The sequence below is a fragment of the Hirundo rustica genome, unplaced genomic scaffold (assembly GCF_015227805.2).
Source record: "Hirundo rustica isolate bHirRus1 unplaced genomic scaffold, bHirRus1.pri.v3 scaffold_287_arrow_ctg1, whole genome shotgun sequence".
Classification (NCBI taxonomy): domain Eukaryota; kingdom Metazoa; phylum Chordata; class Aves; order Passeriformes; family Hirundinidae; genus Hirundo; species Hirundo rustica.
Genome location: NW_026690338.1, coordinates 1650 through 21649, shown reverse-complemented (window position 1 = coordinate 21649; position 20000 = coordinate 1650). Strand labels below are relative to the sequence as shown.

The window sequence follows — 20000 nt, the reverse complement described above, 5'->3', positions numbered from 1 at the left end:
TCCATCCATCATCCATCCATCCATCCATCTCCATCCATCATCCATCATCCATCCATCATCCATCATCCATCATCCATCCATCATCCATCATCCATCCATCATCCATCCATCATCCATCATCCATCCATCATCCATCCATCATCCATCATCCATCATCCATCCATCCATCATCCATCATCCATCCATCATCCATCCATCATCCATCATCCATCCATCATCCATCCATCATCCATCATCCATCATCCATCATCCATCATCCATCCATCCATCATCCATCATCCATCCATCCATCCATCATCCATCATCCATCATCATCCATCATCCATCATCCATCATCCATCCATCATCCATCATCCATCATCCATCATCCATCATCCATCATCCATCATCCATCATCCATCATCCATCATCCATCATCCATCATCCATCATCCATCATCCATCCATCATCCATCATCCATCATCCATCCATCCATCCATCCATCATCCATCCATCATCCATCATCCATCCATCATCCATCCATCATCCATCATCCATCCATCATCCATCCATCATCCATCCATCATCCATCATCCATCATCCATCCATCATCCATCATCCATCATCCATCCATCCATCCATCCATCCATCATCCATCATCCATCATCCATCATCCATCCATCATCCATCATCCATCCATCCATCCATCATCCATCATCCATCATCCATCATCCATCATCCATCATCCATCATCCATCCATCATCCATCCATCATCCATCCATCATCCATCCATCATCCATCATCCATCCATCCATCATCCATCATCCATCCATCCATCCATCCATCCATCATCCATCATCCATCATCCATCCATCCATCCATCATCCATCCATCATCCATCATCCATCATCCATCATCCATCCATCCATCATCCATCATCCATCATCCATCCATCATCCATCCATCATCCATCCATCATCCATCCATCATCCATCATCCATCATCCATCCATCATCCATCCATCATCCATCATCCATCCATCATCCATCATCCATCATCCATCCATCCATCCATCATCCATCCATCATCCATCATCCATCATCCATCCATCATCATCCATCCATCATCCATCATCATCATCCATCATCCATCCATCATCCATCCATCATCCATCCATCCATCCATCATCCATCCATCATCCATCATCCATCATCCATCATCCATCCATCCATCCATCATCCATCCATCATCCATCCATCCATCCAAGGGCTGATCCCGTCCCAGGGTTGGGGCTCTTTGGGATGTTCTGGGATCTTGGCGGCTCTGGGGAATTGGGGCTGGGTTTGGAGTCTGGGAATCCTGGAATGCTTTGGTTTGGAAAGGAACCCAAATCCCGTCCAGGGACACTTCCCACCATCCCAGACTGCCCCAAGCCCCACCCAGCCCTTCCCTGGACACTTCCAGGCATCCACACGCAGCCACATCTCCTCTGGGAATTCCATCCCTCCCAGGAATCCCATCCCAACATCCCCCCAGCGACCCCTTTCCCTCTGCCCCTCATCCCAACCCCTCTCCCTCTCTCCTGGTGCTTTTCCAGGCCCTGAATGCTTTCCCTGCTGCTCCCGTCTCCTTCCAGGCCTCCAGCTGATGCATCCCAAGCACCCGGCTGCGGGAAGAGCGCGTTCCCGGCGGATCCGGGCGCGCTGGTGCGTGGCCTACACGCTCCTGCGCAACCCCTCGCTGACGGCTTCCCGAAAAACCGCGCTGGCAGATCCCGCCGCCAACGGTGCCCAGCTCGGCGTTCCCAGGCCCTGAATTCCCGGGAATCCCATCCTGTCTCCCATTCCCACCCCCGTCATCCCTGCTGGGAATTTTGGGCTCTTCCCGCTCCCTTTCCCAGCCTCTGGACTCTCTCCAAGGGTTTATCCCTAAATCCGCGCCGAGCCGCTCCCGATGTCCGGAGGTGACACCTCCTGGATGGAGCCAAGCCATGGAAAACACTCCCGGAATCCCGGAAACGTTTTTGGGATTCACTCCTGCGACGAGCCCGGTTCTCAGCAGCTTTTCCAGCACGGGACAATTCCCGGGGATCTGGGAGAGGAGCACGGAGGGATCCTCAGCCAGCCCGAGGAATTCTCAAGCACCGGGAATTACCCCTGAAGCTCCACATGGGAGGAAACTCCCATTCCCGGTTTCTCCCCGCTCCATTTGGGCTCCGCATCCACTCCCGGGACATTTTACCCCCAATTTTTGAAGGATCAATTCCCCCTCTGCTCCCTGTCCTCTCGCATTCCCACTTTTCTGGCAATCCCGTGGTTTTCCAGGGCTGGGATCCATGGAAAGCCTCCCTGGGAAGTGCCGGGGGAGGAGAATAAACGGACACCTCGTCCCTACTCCCGAGATTTGCGTTTTTCCATGGATATTCCCGCTTCCAGCAGGGTTTGGGACCATCCCAGCCCCGAATCCAGTTGGGGTGACCTCGCCCAGCAGAGATTTTGGGGATCTGCTCCGCCCAGGAACATTGGGATCCAATCCATGATCCCGCTTTAGGGCGGTTTTACGGGAAAACCGCTCCCTCGGCATTCCCACGGTTTGGGAAAGGCCCTAAGCCGCAGTTTTGGGAAGGGCGGGAATGGGAACGGGGAATTTGGGGGATGAAACACCAACGGGATGGGAAGGAGGTGGTGCTGGATCACCTCTTCCCGCCCATAAATCCCAGAATTCCCAACTTTTTGGGCTGGAACGAGCAGGCTCCTGGTGGCTCCTTCCATCCCAAGACACCAAGATTCCCTTGGGAATTCTCAGCCCACCCCACAGGGAGCTGCCGGATGATCCCGGGATTTCCTCGGCAGTGGCCGGACCTGCTCTCCGCAGGATCTCAAGGACCCCGTTCCCTCTTTCTGGAATGTTCCCAGCACCCTCAGGATGGTTCGGGGGCGCCCAGGGCTTTGGGATATCCTTGGAGCATCTCCTCCCTTTTCCCAGGATTCCCTCTGAGCCCGTCCCAATCCCTGCGGCTCCAAAGGTGGTTGAAAGTCCCTTAAAAAAAAAAAAAAAAAATCATTCCTTTAAAAAAATCCCAAAAATCCCTTAAAAAGAATCCCCAAAATCCCTTAAAAAAATCCAAAACAAATCCCTTAAAAAAAAAAAAAACCTAAAAATCCCTTTTGAAATCCCTAAAATCCCCTTAAAAATCCCAAAATATCCCTTTAAAAACTCCCTAAAATCCGTGGCAGCTCCGTCCCACGGGCGGGGCTGGATTCTGGGATTGGTTTCCACAGCCCTACCCAAGGCTCCCTGGAGATCCATGGAATTTGTGGGGTTTCTGGGATAGCAGCAGCGTCCTGGGTGGGATTTGGGATTTTCTTCCTCTTCCTGGTTGTTCCCAGGATTCCCAGGGATCTGGGATTTTCTTCTCCTTCCCTGAGATCCCGGCTCACCCGAATCCGCATCCTCACCTCTCCCACCCCAGCTGGAATTTCGGGGATGAATCCCCGCATCCCGCAATTCCCAGGGATAAAATGGAGGTTAAAATTCGGATCCTGTGAAAAGAACCCAAAACTTTCCTGGGGACCGCGGTTTTTATCCCACAGTGGGAAAAAATCTGTGGGAATCCAGGGAATCCACCGAGACCTCGGCTGCCACTTCCCTTTCCCTAAAATCTGTCTGGATAAGGAATTTCCCTAAAATCGGCCTGGATAAGGAATTTTGGCGCTGGAGAGCTCCAGGCTCTGCTTTTCCAGCTGGTTTTGGGGTCGTTTCTGTTCCCGGGATGCTGCAGGCGTTATCCCGGATTTTGGGGGTTCCTTCCAGGATATTGAGGGGGTGGGAACAGGGAAATGTGGGGAATCCGCGGGAATCATCCAGCACTGGGAAGGATTTGGGAAAACCGGGAATGACAGAGGTGTCCCCTGGCCCAGGAGGGTTGGGAGCAGTCTGGGGGAGCCCCGGAGCTGCTGGCTCGGGGGGAACTTTGGGATTTCGGGATTTTGGGAATGCACAGACCAAGCGAAGCCCGGCTGGTTTAGAAAAACAAAACCGAGTTTTATTCCAGGCGCTTATGAAAAGTAATTATTAATTAAAGGCGTTTATTAATTAAAGGTATTTATGAAAATGGTTCGTTTATTGACGGTGTTTACTGCAGGTATTTCTTCATTAAAGGCGTTAATTAAAGGCATTAATTAAAGGCATTTATCGCTGTCCCCACGGGGCGTTACAAGGCCGGGGGGGGGAGCTGCAGGGCGTGCCCAGATCCCAGCGGGAATTCCGGCGGAATTACCGGATAATCCCGGTATCCTGGAGCTGCATCCCGGTCTGGGGGCGACGGACATTCCCGAATTCCCCCCGAGGCTGGATAAGGAATATTGCTCCCGCCGGGAATGCCGGAGCACTCCGGGAATGTCTATGGCTTACAGGCAGCTCAGCTTCTCTGCTTTTCCCAGTCTTCCCCCCATTCCCACCGGGAATGCTTCGGGAATCTTTGGCACAAGCGGTGGGTCCAGCCCAGACGGGGTTTTTTGGGGTCACGGCGAGGGGGGCCGGAATTCCCGCGGCACTCCAGGCGTTTGAAGGCGCTCCTACGGGGCTAAAGCCCGGGAGATTCCCACCCGATCCAAGGCCGCGGGTCCATCCCAGTCCTGCGTCAGGACCGCGTTCCCCCGTTCCCAAGGATTTTCTCCTCGGATCCCTCCCCTCCGGCGGCTGCGGGCCGGGATCGTCACCTCTCGCCCTTCGTCGCCTCTCGCCGCCGCCCTCGGACGCGGGCCGGGGGAAAAGCGGGACCGGGGGAGCCGGGATCTCGGGGGAAGAAGAATAAAATCCCAGATCCCTGGGAACCCTGGGAACAACCAGGAAGAGGAAGAAAATCCCAAATCCCACCCGGGCGCGTCGGGACGCCGGGGAAGCGGCGGCGGCGGCTCCCGGCAGGATCCCTGCGCTCCTCCGGGAAGGCGGCCCCGTCGGGCTCCGGCGCTCGCCCGGACCCCACCGGCTCAAGCGAAGGCACTACGAGAGGGGAAAATCTACGGAAAACCGGGGAGTCCCGGGGCGCCGCTCCGCCTCCTCACCACAGCAGCAGCCGCCCCAGCGCCAGCGGCAGGACTCCCAGGCGGAGCCCCGGGGCTCCCGCGCCGCTGCGGGCCTCGCCGGGCACGTGGTAGACGATGACCAGCTTCTCGCCGGCTCCGGAGGCGTCCGGCCGCTCGCCGGCGGCGCAGTGCTGGTTCCCGCCGGGCTGCGGGTCGTCGCGGGGCAGCTCCTCGGCGGGGCCGCGGGACCCGGCCAGCGCCACCTCCACCGACGCCTCTCGAGTGCCCACCTCGTTGACCGCCAGGCACGTGTAGGTGCCCTCGTCCTCCTTGCCGAAGCCCGCCACGGCCATGGTGCCGTTGGGGAAGGCGGCGAAGCGCCGCTCCCCGGCCCGGGCCGCCGCCGCCGTGCGGACGCGCCAGCGGATCTCGGGCGGGGGGCTGCCGGCCGCGCTGCAGTGCAGGCTGAGCGTGGGCCCCTCGCCGCCGCCGCGCCCGGCCTCGGCCGGCCCCGACAGGTAGGTCAGCTGCGCCGTGGGCGCCACGCACAGCGCGCCGGGCACCTCGGTGACGGCGCGGCCCCGCAGGCGGGCCGGAGCGGCGCACAGCGTGGAGCCGGCGCCCGAGAGGACGTCCGGGGAGCCGAGGGCCCACTCCTTGAGCCAGAAGAGCTTGCAGGAGCAGTTGAAGGGGTTGCGGAAGAGCTGCAGCTGCGCCAGCGCCGGCAGCGCCTCGAAGGTGCCGCGGGCCAGCGTGGCCAGCTGGTTGTCGTTGAGCCAGAGCGAGCGCAGCTCCCGCAGCCCGGCCAGCGCGCCGCGGGGCACCGACGACAGCCGGTTGTTGCTCAGCTTGAGGATCTGCAGCGCGCCCAGCCCGCGCAGGTCCTGCCAGGGGAAATCCGCCAGCCGGTTGTGGCTCAGGTCCAGGTTCTTGAGCTGCAGCAGGTGCGCGAAGGTGCCGGGCTCGGCGGCCGAGATGTGGTTGTAGCCCAGCCACAGCGACTGCAGCTCGGGCGCCTCGGCCAGCGAGGAGCGGCCCAGGCGGCCCAGGCGGTTGGCGGAGAGCGTCAGGATGGTGACGTTGGGGGACAGGCCCCGCGGGACGTCCCGGAGATCCCGGTAGGCGCACTCGGCCAGCAGCCGCCCGTTCTTCTTGGTGGAGCAGGAGCAGGGCGCGGGACAGCCCAGGCACGGCGACAGCAGCGCCGCCAGCGCCACGACGCCCAGCAGCCGCCTCATCCTCGCGTCCTGCCGGGAACACGGGCGGGGAATGAGCCCGGACCCCAGCCGGGGCCGCTTTCCACCCCCGCTCCCGGCCGAACGGCGGGAGGAGGAAGAACTCCGGCCGGGAAAGGCGGTTTGGGATGTTCCCTAAAGTATTCCCCCACAAAATATCCCGGCAGGTCCCCCCCGGAGCCCCTCTGGAAAACGCCTTTTCCGCGTTTGGGATGGAATGCCGCTCGGGATCAGCCGGGGGGTTCCGGATTCCTCCCGCCCGGCAGGAACGGAGCAACCGCAGCTCTTTCCCAACGGCCTTGCCCTAACAACCACGGGGTTTTTGGGACTTCCAGCGGGCTCGCAGCCCTCGGACCGGCCCCCGGCTCCGGCTTTGCCCGTGTCATGGAAAAAAACCCGGGCTCCGCGGCCGCTGGAATTCTCGGGAAAGGGGATTTTTTTTTTTTCCCGACTAACTCCTGATTCCCCCTTTTCCAGCCGCGGCTGCCGAGGCCGCGTCCCAGCGGGAAGAGGTTAAATCCCGCTCGGCCGGCAGCTGGCAGCCGGAGCGCTTTGTCTGCTCCCAACCCTGCCATTCCCAGCGGGAGCCGATTTCTTGGGAATGCGGAGGAGGCGGAATAAACGTGCGCGGCTCGGGGGGAGGGAGAGACCCCCCCCTGGTTGGGGTTTGAGGGCCGGGAAAGGATCTGGGAGTGCTGGAGCAGCTCCGGGAGAGCTGGGTGACACCTCGGGGTGCCCGGGATGGGACAGATCCCATCTCCCGGGCATTGGGGAGGGGGATCCGGGAAATTTTTTTTTTTTCCCTCCTGGAGCTCCCATCCCTGGCTCCTGTCCCATCCCGCCGTTTTTCCAGAGTCCCCCCCCGGGACGGGGCCGGCTCGGCGCATTCCAGAGCCGTGAATAACCGCCCTGCCTCCCTCCTTCCCTCCTTCCCTCCATTCCCTGCTTCTCTTTTTCCCGTTTTTTCCCCGGTCCCGGCCCGCCGCCCCTGCCCCGTCACCGGCGCTGCAGCCCGGCCGTCCCCGCCGCTCCGGACCTCCTCCTCCTCCTCCTCCTCCTCTTCCTCCTCCTCCTCCTCCTCCTCCTCCTCCCGCCGTCCCCTCCCCGTCCCCCGGGCCCGGGTTTGTTTTCCATGGCACCGACCCCGCTCCCGCCTGCCGGGCCCTTCCTCCGCCCGCCCCAAAACCCCCTGTGCCCACGGCCTCCGCCCCAAAATACCCCAAAACCCCGTGTGCCCACAGCCCTGACCCCCGAAATTCCCCCAAACCCCGTGTACCCACAGCCCTGACCCCCAAAATCCCCCCAAACCCCGTGTGCCCACAGCCCTGACCCCAAAAATACCCTAAAACATCCCCCAAAATACCTCAAAATACCCCAACCCCCCCCCAAAACCCCGTGTACCCACAGCCCCAACCACAAAATATCCCAAAATATCCCAGAATACCCCCAAACCCCGTGTGCCCACAGCCCTGACCCCAAAATACCCCAAAATACCCCAAAACACACCAAAACCGCGTGTGCCCAGAGCCTTGACCCCAAAATACCACAAAATAACGCAAAATACCCCCAAATACCCCAAAACCCCGTGTGCCCACGGCCTCGAGCCCAAAATACCCCCAAATACCCCAAAATACCCAAAAAACCCCGTGTGCCCACAGCCCTGACCCCCAAAATACCCCAAAATACCCCCAAAGCGCGTGTGCCCACAGCCCTGACCCCAAAATATCCCAAAATACCCCAAATCCCCGTGTACCCACAGCCCCCACCCCAAAATATCCCAAAATACCCCCAAATATGCCCAAACCCCATTTGCCTATAGCCCTGACCCCAAAGTACCCCAAAATAGCCCCAAATACCCCCAAACCCCGTGCCCTCCACACCTCTGCCCCCCAAATCTCCTAAACCCCCACACTCCCGACCCCAAAATCCTCCCAAAATCCCATCCCCCACACCCCTGACCCCCAAATCCCCCCAAAATCCCATCCCCCACACCCCGACCCCCCCAAATCCCTCCTCGCCCCTAAACCTCTCCCCCCACCCCCAAATTCGGGGTTCGTCCTCCCCCCACCCCGAGCAGGGGACACGAGGTTTTGGGGTGAGGTTGTCCCCGGGTTTGGGGTCAGGGTTTGGGGTCAGAGTGTGGGGTCAGGTTTGAGGTCAGGGTTTAGGGACAAGGACTGGGGACAGATTTGGGATTAGGGTTTGGGATCAGGGTTTGGGGTCAGGATTTGGGGACAGATTTGGGATTAGGGTTTGTGGACAGGGTTTGGGGTCAGGGTTTGGGGTCAGGTTTGGGGTCAGGGTTTGGCGACAGGGTTTGGGGTCAGGTTTGAGGACAGGAATTGGGGACAGATTTGGGATTAGGATTTGGGGTCAGGGTTTGGGGTCAGAGTTTGGGGTCAGGGTTTGGGGTCAGGGTTTTTGGACAGGGTTTGGGGTCAGGGTTTAGGGACAAGGATTTGGGGACAGGGGTTGGGGACAGATTTGGGATTAGGGTTTGTGGACAGGGTTTGGGGTCAGGGTGTGGGGTCAGGTTTGGGGTCAGGGTTTGGGGTCAGATTTGGGGACAGGTTTGGGATTAGGGTTTGGGGTCAGGGTTTGGGGTCAGGTTTGGGGACAGGGTTTGGGGACAGGGATTGGGGACAGATTTGGATTAGGGTTTGGGGTCAGGGTTTGGGTTCAGGTTTGGGGACAGGGATTGGGGACAGATTTGGGATTAGTGTTTGGGATCAGGGTTTGGGGTCAGGATTTGGAGACAGATTTGGGATTAGGGTTTGGGGTCAGGGTTTGGGGACAGGAATTGGGGACAGGATTTGGGGTCAGGTTTGGGGACAGGGTTTGGGGTCAGGGTGTGACCCCACAGCGGGTCAGGAAATCCCCATCCCCGGGGATGTCACCCGGAGGAAAAGCGGGATTGGGGAATTCATCCCGCGGATTCCACCCTGGGAATGCGGGGCCGGGATCGCCGGGCGGGCTCCTGGCGCCCAGCCCGACCCCAAACCGCTCAACCCGGGGAATTCCCGCCCGGAATTCCGGATCCATCCGGAGCCCGAGGGTGCAGCCGGAATTCCCTCGGGAATGCTCCGCCCGTTCCAGCCGTGGGGATGGAAACACAGCCCGGCCAGGCAGGAGCGGATTTGGGGAATTCCGAGAGCCCCGTGGGCGCTTTAACCATTCCCGGAGGAATTCTTCCCAGGAAAAACCCCCCTGGAAACGAGGAGGATGCAAAATTCCATCCTCACCTTCCTTATCCTCTGAGATGCTTTAATCACTCCCAGCAGGAATTTTTTCCAGGAAAAACCCCGCTCTGGACGCAGAGCTCCATCCTCATCCTCGGGATGTTTTAACCATTCCCGAAGGAATTCTTTCCAGAAAAAACCCTCTGGACACAGTGGGGAGGATGCTGAGCTCCATCCTCCTCCTCCTCCTCCTCCTCATCCTCCGGGATGCTTTAGTCATTCCTAGGAAGAATTTTTTCCAGGAAAAACCCTGCCCTGGATGCCGAGCTCCATCCTCATCTTCGGGATGTTTTGACCATTCCCAGCAGGATTTTTTCCAGGAAAAACCCGCTCCGAATTCAGAGCTCCATCCTCATCTTCATCCTCGGGATGTTTTAACCAATCCCGAAGGAATTCTTCCCAGGAAAAACCCACTCTGGACACGGAGGGGAGGATGCTGAGCTCCATCCTCATCCTCTTCCTCATCCTCTGAGATGCTTTTATCATTCCCAGCAGGAATTCTTCTCAGGAAAAACCCTGCTCTGGACGCAGAGCTCCATCCTCACCCTCATCCTCGGGATGTTTTAAGCATTCCCGAAGGAATTCTTCCCGGAAAAAACCCCTCTGGACAGGGAGGGGAGGATGCTGAGCTCCATCCTCCTCCTCCTCCTCATCCTCGGGATGTTTTACCCATTCCCAGCAGGAATTTTTTCCAGGCAAGGTGCCGATCCCCACCCCCGCCCCGTTATTTTTTTGTTGTTGGTGATTGTTTTTTTTTCCTGTGTCTCCTCGGAGCCCTCCTGGAGAGCAGCAGATCCCGGCCTAATCCCGGGATTCCCGCGAATTCCACGATCCCCTAATTAAAGGCGGCTGGAATTGATTGCTCTCTTCCCGCTCCCGCCGTGACTCCCGAGCGCGACGCTCAATTACGGGAATATCCACAATCATTAGGGGAATATCCATATTTATGGGAATATCCATATTTATGGGAATATCCAGCCTCGGATCGCAGGGATTTGGGGAATTTGGGGGGATTTTTTTGGGGGGGGATTTTGGGGGGATTTGGGTTCCCCTCGCGCCCCGGAGTTTCAAATGGGAATTTTTTTTTCCCCCTGGAGAAAGGAATGTTGGATTGCCGGGAGAGGGGATTTTGGGGATGGAATCGTGAGCAGAAATCCAGCGGGAATTTCGGGAGCGCTCGGGGACCCAGGTGACATCGGCGGGGAGAGGAATTTGGGGAGGAAAAAAAATAATAAAAATAAAATAAAATAAAAAATGGTGATTTTGGTTTTTTTTTCCCCTCCAAGTATTGAGAGGGGAGACGCGGGGGTTGTAGAAATTCCATCTAAAACGGAAGAAATTACAGATAAAACGACATAAATGATAGAAAAAAACCGACATAAATGATAGATAAAGCGACATAAATGATAGATGGAATACAAATGGCAGATAAAAGGCGCCTGAAATGACAGAAATTACCTGGGAAATGATAAAAATTACGCCTAAAACGGCAGAAAGTCTGTGCGGGATGATACAAATTCCATAAAAAATGACAGAAACAATAACTGAAATGATCGAAACCACCCCCAAAGCGGCAGAAAACGGCACACGAAATGGCACGGAAAAAAACACATATCCGCGGGATGTTTCCTTGCTCCAGCGCGTTACGAAAATGGAATTTCTCTTTTTTTCCTCCCCCCCTCCCCGTCCTCTCCGGGGTGAATTTATCGGGAGGATTTAATGGCTCGGGGCCGTTCCTTTTCCCTCCGCTCCCGCTTTATGGCCGGGAAAAGCGCGGCTGCGGCGGTGCCACCCCCCGGGGGCTGCGCCCTGCCCTCCCCTCCCCGCCCCGGGGACGAAATCCCGATTTTCCCCGCCAGGCACGGAGGCGGCTCCGCTTTCAATCCCTTTTATTGACTCTGGCACGGCACAGCAGCGCGCAGAGGCAGCGCCCGCGGCTCGCCCCGGGCACGGCTCTGCGGCACACACACTTGGCTACGAGGCTACTTCTACCCAAAACACACCGAGGGAGCGGGGAGGGAGCGCGGAGGGAGCGCGGAGGGAGCGCGGAGGGAGCGCGGAGGGAGGCCCCGGAACGCCGGGGGGGAGCGGAGCTGTCCCGGGGAGCAGCAGCGTGCTGAACGGGAGAGAGGAGGGAGCGCCGGGAACGGGAGCGGACGGGGATGGGAATGGCGGGGACCGGGGAGCGGATCCCGGGAGTGACAGGGACCGAGGAGCTCCGGGGATGGGAGTGGCGGGGGCCGGGGAGCACCGGGATATAGCGGGGATGGGAATGGCAGGGACTGGGGAATAGCGGGGGTGGGAATGGCAGGGACCGAGGAGCAGCTCCCGGGAGTGACAGGGACCGGGTTGGGAATGGCGGGGACCAGGGAACAGCGGGAGACACCGGGGATGGGAATGGCAGGGACCGGGGAACGGATCCCGGGAGTGACAGGGACCGGGGAGCTCCGGGGATGGGAGTGGCGGGGATCGGGGAGCGGATCCCGGGAGTGACAGGGACCGGGGAACAGCGGGGATGGGAGTGGCAGGGACAGGGGAACAGCGGGAGACACCGGGGATGGGAATGGCAGGGACCGGGGAACAGATGCCGGGAGTGACAGGGACCGGGGAACAGCGGGGGTGGGAATGGCAGGGACCGGGGAGCGGATCCCGGGAGTGGCAGGGACCGGGGAGCTCCGGGGATGGGAGTGGCGGGGGCCGGGGAACAGCTCCCGGGAGTGACAGGGACCGGGTTGGGAATGGCGGGGACCGGGGAACAGCGGGACATAATGGGGATCGGAGTGACAGGGACCGGGGAGCACCGGGGATGGGAGTGGCGGGGACCGGGGAGCACCGGGATATAGCGGGGATGGGAATGGCAGGGACTGGGGAATAGCGGGGGTGGGAATGGCAGGGACCGAGGAACAGCTCCCGGGAGTGACAGCGACCGGGGAACAGCAGGGATGGGAGTGGCGGGGGCCGGGGAACAGCGGGGATGGGAGGGTTGGGGACCAGGGAGCAGCTCCCGGGAGTGACAGGGACCGGGGAACAGCGGGGATGGGAATGGCAGGGACCCGGGAACAGCGGGGATGGGAATAGCAGGGACCCGGGAGCACCGGGGATGCGAATGGTGGAGACCGGGGGGCAGCTCCCGGGAGTGACAGGGACCGGGGAACAGCAGGGATGGGAATGGCGGGGAGCAGGGAGGACCGGGAGACACCGGGGATGGGAATAGCAGGGACCGGGGAGCAGCTCCCGGGAGTGACAGGGACCGGGGAACAGCGGGGATGGGAATGGTGGAGACCGGGGGGCAGCTCCCGGGAGTGACAGGGACCGGAGAGCCCCGGGACCCAGCGGGCACCGGGGAGCACCAATATCCGTCGGGGGATGGAGAGAACCGCCCGGGAGCGGCGGGGACCGGGAATGCCGGGGGAAATCGGGATGCGCCGGAGCGCGGTGGGGACACGGCGGGGCTCGGCGGGGACAGCTCCGGGCTCGGCGGGAGAGAACCGGAGAGCAGAGGGGACTCACCGGGCACCGAGGAGCGGCGGGGAGCCGCCGGGGACCGAACGGATTCCATCAAAGAGAATTTGGGGCTTTCGGGCTCGATGCTTTCAGCCGGGTTTGGTTGGGGTTTTTTTCGTTTTGTTGGGTTTTTTTTGGTTTTGGTGGGTTTTTTTCGTTTTTTCCCTCGGAGGGAAAAGCGAGCCCGGGGCTGGCGGGCGGCGGGGGGAGCCGGGGGGGCGGGAATCGTTGTTGTCGCCGAGCCCGAAATGGAAACGAAAATCGTGGGAGGCTCACGCCGGCGGCACCGAGCGTGCCCGGGGGCCGAGGGGCGAGGGGCGAGGACGGGGAGGAGGAGGAGGAGGAGAGGCGGGGACGGCTCCGGTGGCTCCCGGAGGTTTTTTCACCGGGCGGCGGGGCCGGGGCCGGGCCCGGGGGGGCTCGGGGGGGCTCAGCGGGGCCGGGGCCGGTAGTTGCCGTTGATCTCCGGGGAGATGGTGACGGCCTCGGCGCCCAGGGGCAGCTTGTCGCTGTACTCGGAGCGCACTTCGAACTCCTCGGCGCCGCCCTTGGACTGCGACTCCGCCATGGAGCCGGCGGCCAGGCTCTCCTCCCGCTCCAGCTCCGCCGCGCCCTCCCCCTCCCTCCCGCGCCGCCACCGCGCTCCTTCCTCGTCTCCTTCCTCCTCCTCCTCCTCCTCCTCCTCCCCGGCCTCGCCCGCCTCGCCGGGACCGAAGTTCTTCTCGGACTCCAGGTAGGAGGCGCGGGGGTCGAAGTCGGCGGCCATGCGCTTCTCCATCTGGTCGGGGTTCTGCGCCTTCATGATGAGCCTGTAGGGCTTGGCCCGCAGCTTGGCGAGCAGGTGGCACCACGTGGCGCCCAGCAGCGGCAGCGTGGCCAGCAGCAGCAGGAAGACGGCCACCACCACGATGATGACGAGCGACGGGATCTCCCTCTTGGTGGTGAACACCACCTGCACCTGGCACTCCTCTCCCGGCGAGCTCAGGCACACCGAGTAGTTGGTGCCGGGGCTCAGGCCGCGGAACCAGTACGAGTTGACGCCGGCCTCGATGCGCGACCACTGGAGCAGGGCGTGGCCGCCGCGGCGGCGCTGGCACAGGTAGAGCACGCCCGGGCGGCCCCGGCCCGGCCGCGTCGGCGTCAGCTGCACGCGGGCGTCGCGCTCGGCCACGTCCAGGGCGATGACGCCCAGCTCGGAGCTGTGCCGCTTGAAGTCGCCGCTCTGGTTGAAGGCGTGGTTGGAGATGTACTTGGTGCCGCCCGCCGGCGAGCCGCACTTCCCCTCCAGGCCCGGCGGCTCCTCGGGCTCCCGGCCCTCAGGCTCCGGCCCCGCCGCCGAGGGCGGCCTGCTCTGCCGGGTGGGCCCCGGCGCTCCGCCGCTCTCCTCCGGGGTCAGCACGCTGTTCCCGGCGCCCTCGGCGCCGCCTCCCTTGTCGCCCGCCTGCCCCTTCCCGTCGTGGCGGCCGGGCCCCGGCGGGCGCTTCTGCGCGCCGGCCACCGCCACGCTGAGCGAGGACTGGTTGCTGCCCACCTCGTTAGTGGCCACGCAGGTGTAGGTGCCCTCGTCGCTCTTGCTCAGGCGCGGGATCACCAAGGTGCCGTTCTTGAAGGCCACGAAGCGCTCGGGCTGCGGCCGCGGCTCCTCCTTGGCCGCGCTCTCGGGGCCGCTGCCGCCCAGCTCCAGGCTCCGGCCGGCCGTGCGGATCCTCCAGCGCACGTCGGGCGGCGGCGAGCCGAGGGCGGAGCAGTGCAGGCTCAGCGCCAGGCCCTCGGGCAGCTCGGCCCCGTCCAGGCCCGGCGCGGAGCTGAGGCTGACGGCGGGCGCGGCGCAGCTCATCTCGGGCAGGCGGGCCAGCGGCACGCCGCGCAGGCGCTCGGGCAGCGCGCAGGCGATGGAGTCCTTCTCGGGGATGGAGATGAGCGTGCTCTCCATCCAGCGCTTCAGCCAGCGCAGCGCGCAGGAGCACTCGAAGGGGTTGTTGTAGATCTGCAGGTGCGACAGCGAGCCCAGCGAGTCGAAGATGCCCTCGGCCAGCGTGGCGAAGCGGTTGTTGTTGATGCGCAGCGAGCGCAGGTCCTTGAGCGTGCGGAAGGCGCCCGGCGGCACGGCGGACATGCGGTTGTTGTTCATCTTGAGCAGCTGCAGCGCGCTGAGGTTGCGCAGGTCCTGCCAGGGGAACTCGGCGATCTGGTTGTGGCTGACGTCCAGGTTCTTGAGGTGCACCAGCACGGCCAGCGCGCCGGGCTCGATGGCGGCGATCTCGTTGTGCGCCAGCCACAGCGAGCTCACCTGCGTCACCTCGGCGAAGGCGCCGCGGGGCAGCGAGCTGATCTTGTTGGCCGACAGGCTCAGCGTGGTCACGTTGGAGGGCAGCCCCGCGGGCACGGCCTGCAGCTCCTTGTAGGCGCAGTCGGCGAACTGGTGCGCGTACTTGTCCACGCAAGCGCAGGGCTCCGGGCACGCCCGGCCCGAGCCCAGCAGGGCGGCCAGCAGCAGCGCCAGCAGCGGGGCCATGTCCCCCTGGCAGGGGACAGCGCGGGGCTCAGCGCCGGCCGCCCCCGGCCCCGCCCGGCGCCGAGGGGCGGAGGGGCCGCGCCCCATTGTCTGTGCCCGGCTCCCCGCGGCTGCCGCCCGCTGCCTCCCGCTCCGTCCCCTCCTCGCCCGCTCCGCCGCTTTCCTCCCCTTCCCGGCGGCTCTCCCCACCCCTCCTCGCTCTCTGCTTCGCAGCTCGATCAGGTTTCCTTCCCTCCCTTCCCGGCCGGCTCTTTCCACCCTCCTCACTTTTTCTCGGCTCAAGAGGCTTTCCCTTCCCCGTTTCCGAGCCGGCTCCTCTCACCCTCCTCACGCTCTTTTTCCCGGCTCGGTCAGGTTTTCCCTTCCCTCTCCGCCGGCCAGCTCTTCCCACCCTCCTCGCTCTCTATTTCCCTGCCCGCTCAGGGTTTTCTTTCCCCCCTTCCCAGCCGTCTCTTCCCACCACCCTCCCCGCTCTCTATTTCCCTGCTCGATCAGCTTTTTCCCTCTCCCCCTCCCGCCGGCTCTTCCCACCCTTCTCACTCCCTATTTCCCTGGATCTATCAGGTTTCTCCTTCCCTCTCCCCCAGCCTCCCCCTCTCCCCACCCTTCTCACTGTTTCCCAGCTCTACCAAGGTTTTCTCTCCCCCCTTCCCAGCCGCCTCCTCACACCCTCCTCACTCTCTATTTCCCTGGATTTGTCAGGTTTTTCCTTCCTTCTCTCCTTCCCAGCCGCCTCCTCACCCTCCTCACTCTCTATTTCCCCGGATCCATCAGGTTTTTCCTTCCTCCTCTCCTTCCCAGCCGTCCCTTCCAACCCTCCTCACTCTTTTTCTTGGCTCGATCAGGTTTTTCCTTCCCTCTCCCCTTCCCAGCCGGCTCCTCTCACTCTCCTCACTCTTTATTTCCCTGGATCTATCGGGTTTTTCCTTCCCTCTCCCCTTCCCAGCCGGCTCCTCTCACTCTCCTCACTCTTTATTTCCCTGGATCTATCAGGTTTTTCCTTCCCTCTCCCCTTCCCAGCCGCCTCCTCTCGCCCTCCTCACTCTCTTTCCCTGGATCTATCAGGTTTCCTTTCCCCAGTTCCCAGCCGTCTCTTCTCGCCCTCCTCACTCTCTTTTCTCCCGGCTCGATCACGCTTTTCCTCCCCCGCTCCCCCCTCAAAATAACCGATCAATTAACCTCCATTTTCCTGACCCTCCGCTTTAATTCCTCCTTCCCCAATTCCTCCCTTCGCCCCGCTTCCCTCCAGCCCTCCCCTGCCTCTCTCCCGGTCCCTCCCTGCTCCCTGACCGCGCGGCTCCCCGCCGCTCACCCTCTCCTAGGCTCCTCTCCGCCGCCCGCCGCTCCTCATCCTGCTCCTGCCAGCCGGCCGAGGGGCGGGGGGACCGGGGGGACCCCGCCCGCTGCCCCCGCGCCTGCCGGGGCTGCGCTGCCAGCGGCGGCGGGGCCGAGCGGGCTCCGGGCTGCCGAGGCGCAGCCGGAGGCAGCGATTTGCATTTCTGCCAGCCTCCCCCTTCTCCCGGCCCACCACCCACCCACACACCCACCCACCCACCCGGCCGGCGCCGCCCGCGGCCGCTCCCGCGCCGCCGCTGCCCCCAAAAAGCGCAGAAATAACCCCAAAAAAGCCCGGCGCGGCTCGGCCGATCTGCTTTTCCCTTCCCGGTTTTTCCCCCGGTGCCGTCGGGGCGCGTCCCGCCCGCGCGTCCCTCGGAGGATGGAGGGGAAGAAGGGGATGGAGCTTCCCGAGCCGCTGTTCCCGATCCGTGCGGGAATTCCAGGGGCGATGCCGGCCCCGGCGGGCGCTCGGCGCTCCGGGAAGAGGGAGGGAGGACGGAGGTGGGAGAGGGGGAACGCTGCCCCCGCATCCCGCTCCCGGAGGGTCCATCCCGGTGGAAAAGCGGGATAAAGGGGCGGGAGGTGGGGGCTGTTCCCGCCGGGAGCACGAACCATCGATTTGGGGAGCGGGATCGATTCCCGGCTCGCTGCATCCCGCCTTTCCCGGCCCCGTGGCTCCATCCCCGCCCCGCGGGCAGCGGGCACCGCCGGGGCCCGGCGGGGGTCGGGGAACGAGCCGCTCCTGCCGGTATCGCCGACACGGCTCTGTCGCGATAGACACCGGCCACGCCCATGGCTGCTGTGCACATTCCCCATTGTCCATTGCCATTCCCATGCTGTGTATCCCATGGATAGATGGATGGATGGATGATGGATGGATGATGGATGGATGATGGATGATGGATGATGGATGGATGATGGATGGATGATGGATGATGGATGATGGATGATGGATGATGGATGATGGATGATGGATGATGGATGATGGATGATGGATGATGGATGGATGATGGATGGATGATGGATGATGGATGGATGATGGATGATGGATGGATGATGGATGATGGATGGATGATGGATGATGGATGATGGATGATGGATGATGGATGGATGATGGATGATGGATGGATGATGGATGGATGATGGATGATGGATGGATGATGGATGATGGATGGATGATGGATGATGATGATGGATGATGGATGATGGATGATGGATGGATGATGGATGATGGATGATGGATGATGGATGGATGATGGATGATGGATGATGGATGGATGATGGATGATGGATGATGGATGATGGATGGATGATGGATGGATGATGGATGATGGATGATGGATGGATGATGGATGATGGATGGATGATGGATGATGGATGATGGATGATGGATGATGGATGGATGATGGATGATGGATGATGGATGATGGATGATGGATGATGGATGATGGATGATGGATGATGGATGGATGATGGATGATGGATGATGGATGATGGATGGATGATGGATGATGGATGATGGATGATGGATGGATGATGGATGGATGATGGATGATGGATGGATGATGGATGATGGATGGATGATGGATGATGGATGGATGATGGATGATGGATGATGGATGATGGATGGATGATGGATGATGGATGGATGATGGATGGATGGATGGATGATGGATGATGGATGGATGATGGATGATGGATGGATGATGGATGGATGATGGATGATGGATGGATGATGGATGATGGATGATGGATGATGGATGATGGATGGATGATGGATGATGGATGGATGATGGATGGATGATGGATGATGGATGATGGATGATGGATGATGGATGATGGATGATGATGGATGATGGATGATGGATGATGGATGGATGATGGATGGATGATGGATGATGGATGGATGATGGATGGATGATGGATGATGGTGGATGGATGATGGATGGATGATGGATGATGGATGATGGATGATGGATGGATGATGGATGATGGATGGATGATGGATGATGGATGAATTCATTAACTGATGGATGGATCCATGGATCATGGAGGGCACAGATCCATTTCGATCCTCGCACCAGATTTATCCCATTATTTTCCCCTCCCTTTTCCCTCCTTTCCCGCTCCCATCCCTTTTCCCAGTGTTGTTTTAGGAACTGATTGATGTTGCTGTGAATTATTGATCACATCCCATCGGGATCATCAATATCATTCCAGCAGAGCAGTGCATGGCCCTAAAAACACCCGGAGAGCCTCCTGCTCTTCCCAGAAATCCATTTTTCCTGGCACAGATGAGAAATGTGGGTCAGTGGGATTTTTGTGGAGTTTTTAGACCCCTTTTCCCAGGATTTGGGGTTTCTGGGAGCTGCTCTGCCACCCTGGAAGTGCCAGCCCCATTTTTTGGCATGGATGAGCTTCGGGGCAGCACCGGGGCGGGGAAAAGCCGAACCCGATCCCGCAGCCCGAGGGAGTCTGGGAATAACATCCTGGATCCTTTGGGGTCAGTGCTGGGGTGGGAATAATGTCCTGGATCCTTTGGGATTGGTGCTGGGTCGGGAATAACATCCTGGATCCTTCGGGATCGCTCCCCCTCCTCTCCCTCCCCTCTCCGCCCAGGCTCAGCAGCGCCACCCGGGGGTGACCAAGGGACATTTGTGGGGACACGCGGGGGGTCCGGGTGTGACACATGGCAGTGACACATGGCAGTGACACATGGCAGCGTGACAAATGGCAGCGTCACCTCATGAGTGTCACAGGGTCACTGTGTCAGGGTCACCAGTGTCAGTGTCACCGGTGTCACCGGGTCGGTGTCACACTGTTCATGTCACAGGGTCAGTGTCCCCAGTGTCACCAGTGTTGGTGTCACCGGGGCAGTGTCACCAGTGTCACTGGGTCAGTGTCACAGTCCATGTCACCGGTGTCACAGGGTCAGTGTCACCGGGTCAGTGTCCCTGGGGCAGTGTCACCAGTGTGTCACCAGTGTCAGTGTCACAGGGACAGTGTCACAGTCCATGACCCCAGTGTCACCAGTGTCAGTGTCACACTGTCAGTGTCACAGTGTCAGTGTCACAAGGTCAGTGTCACACTGTCACAGTGTCAGTGTCACACTCTCGGTGTCACACTGTCCATGTCCCCAGTGTCACACTGGCAGTGTGACCA

At 60.7% G+C, this 20000-nt stretch overlaps 3 protein-coding genes across 3 annotated transcripts in view; 1 reads left to right on the top strand and 2 right to left on the bottom strand.

Annotated features, from left to right (window-relative positions):
- STRA6 (signaling receptor and transporter of retinol STRA6) overlaps positions 1–1795 on the top strand; it is a 15890-nt gene extending 14095 nt beyond the window's left edge. Inside the window, exon 12 of the mRNA XM_040053956.1 lies at positions 1617–1795. Coding sequence (XP_039909890.1) covers positions 1617–1795 — 179 coding nt within the window. The remainder of the gene's footprint in view (positions 1–1616) is intronic.
- Positions 1796–4003: 2208 nt separating this feature from the next.
- Positions 4004–7057, bottom strand: LOC120747907 (immunoglobulin superfamily containing leucine-rich repeat protein-like). The gene has a single exon (XM_040053958.1). The coding sequence runs from the start codon at positions 6243–6245 to the stop codon at positions 5043–5045; it is 1203 nt and encodes a 400-aa protein (XP_039909892.1). The 5' UTR covers positions 6246–7057; the 3' UTR covers positions 4004–5042.
- A 6349-nt stretch (positions 7058–13406) lies between these two features.
- On the bottom strand, positions 13407–16861 carry ISLR2 (immunoglobulin superfamily containing leucine rich repeat 2). The gene is made up of 2 exons (XM_040053957.2): positions 16813–16861; positions 13407–15506 (listed from the first exon to the last, which is right to left on the bottom strand). Exon 2 carries the CDS (start codon positions 15498–15500, stop codon positions 13416–13418), a length of 2085 nt encoding a protein of 694 aa, XP_039909891.1. The 5' UTR covers positions 15501–15506; positions 16813–16861; the 3' UTR covers positions 13407–13415.
- Positions 16862–20000: the final 3139 nt, after the last annotated feature.

What these genes read in the sequence shown, in the direction of transcription:
- ISLR2 (XM_040053957.2), bottom strand. Translation starts at nt 15,500, where the DNA reads ATGGCCCCGCTGCTGGCGCTGCTGCTGGCCGCCCTGCTGGGCTCGGGC.
- LOC120747907 (XM_040053958.1), bottom strand. Translation starts at nt 6,245, where the DNA reads ATGAGGCGGCTGCTGGGCGTCGTGGCGCTGGCGGCGCTGCTGTCGCCG.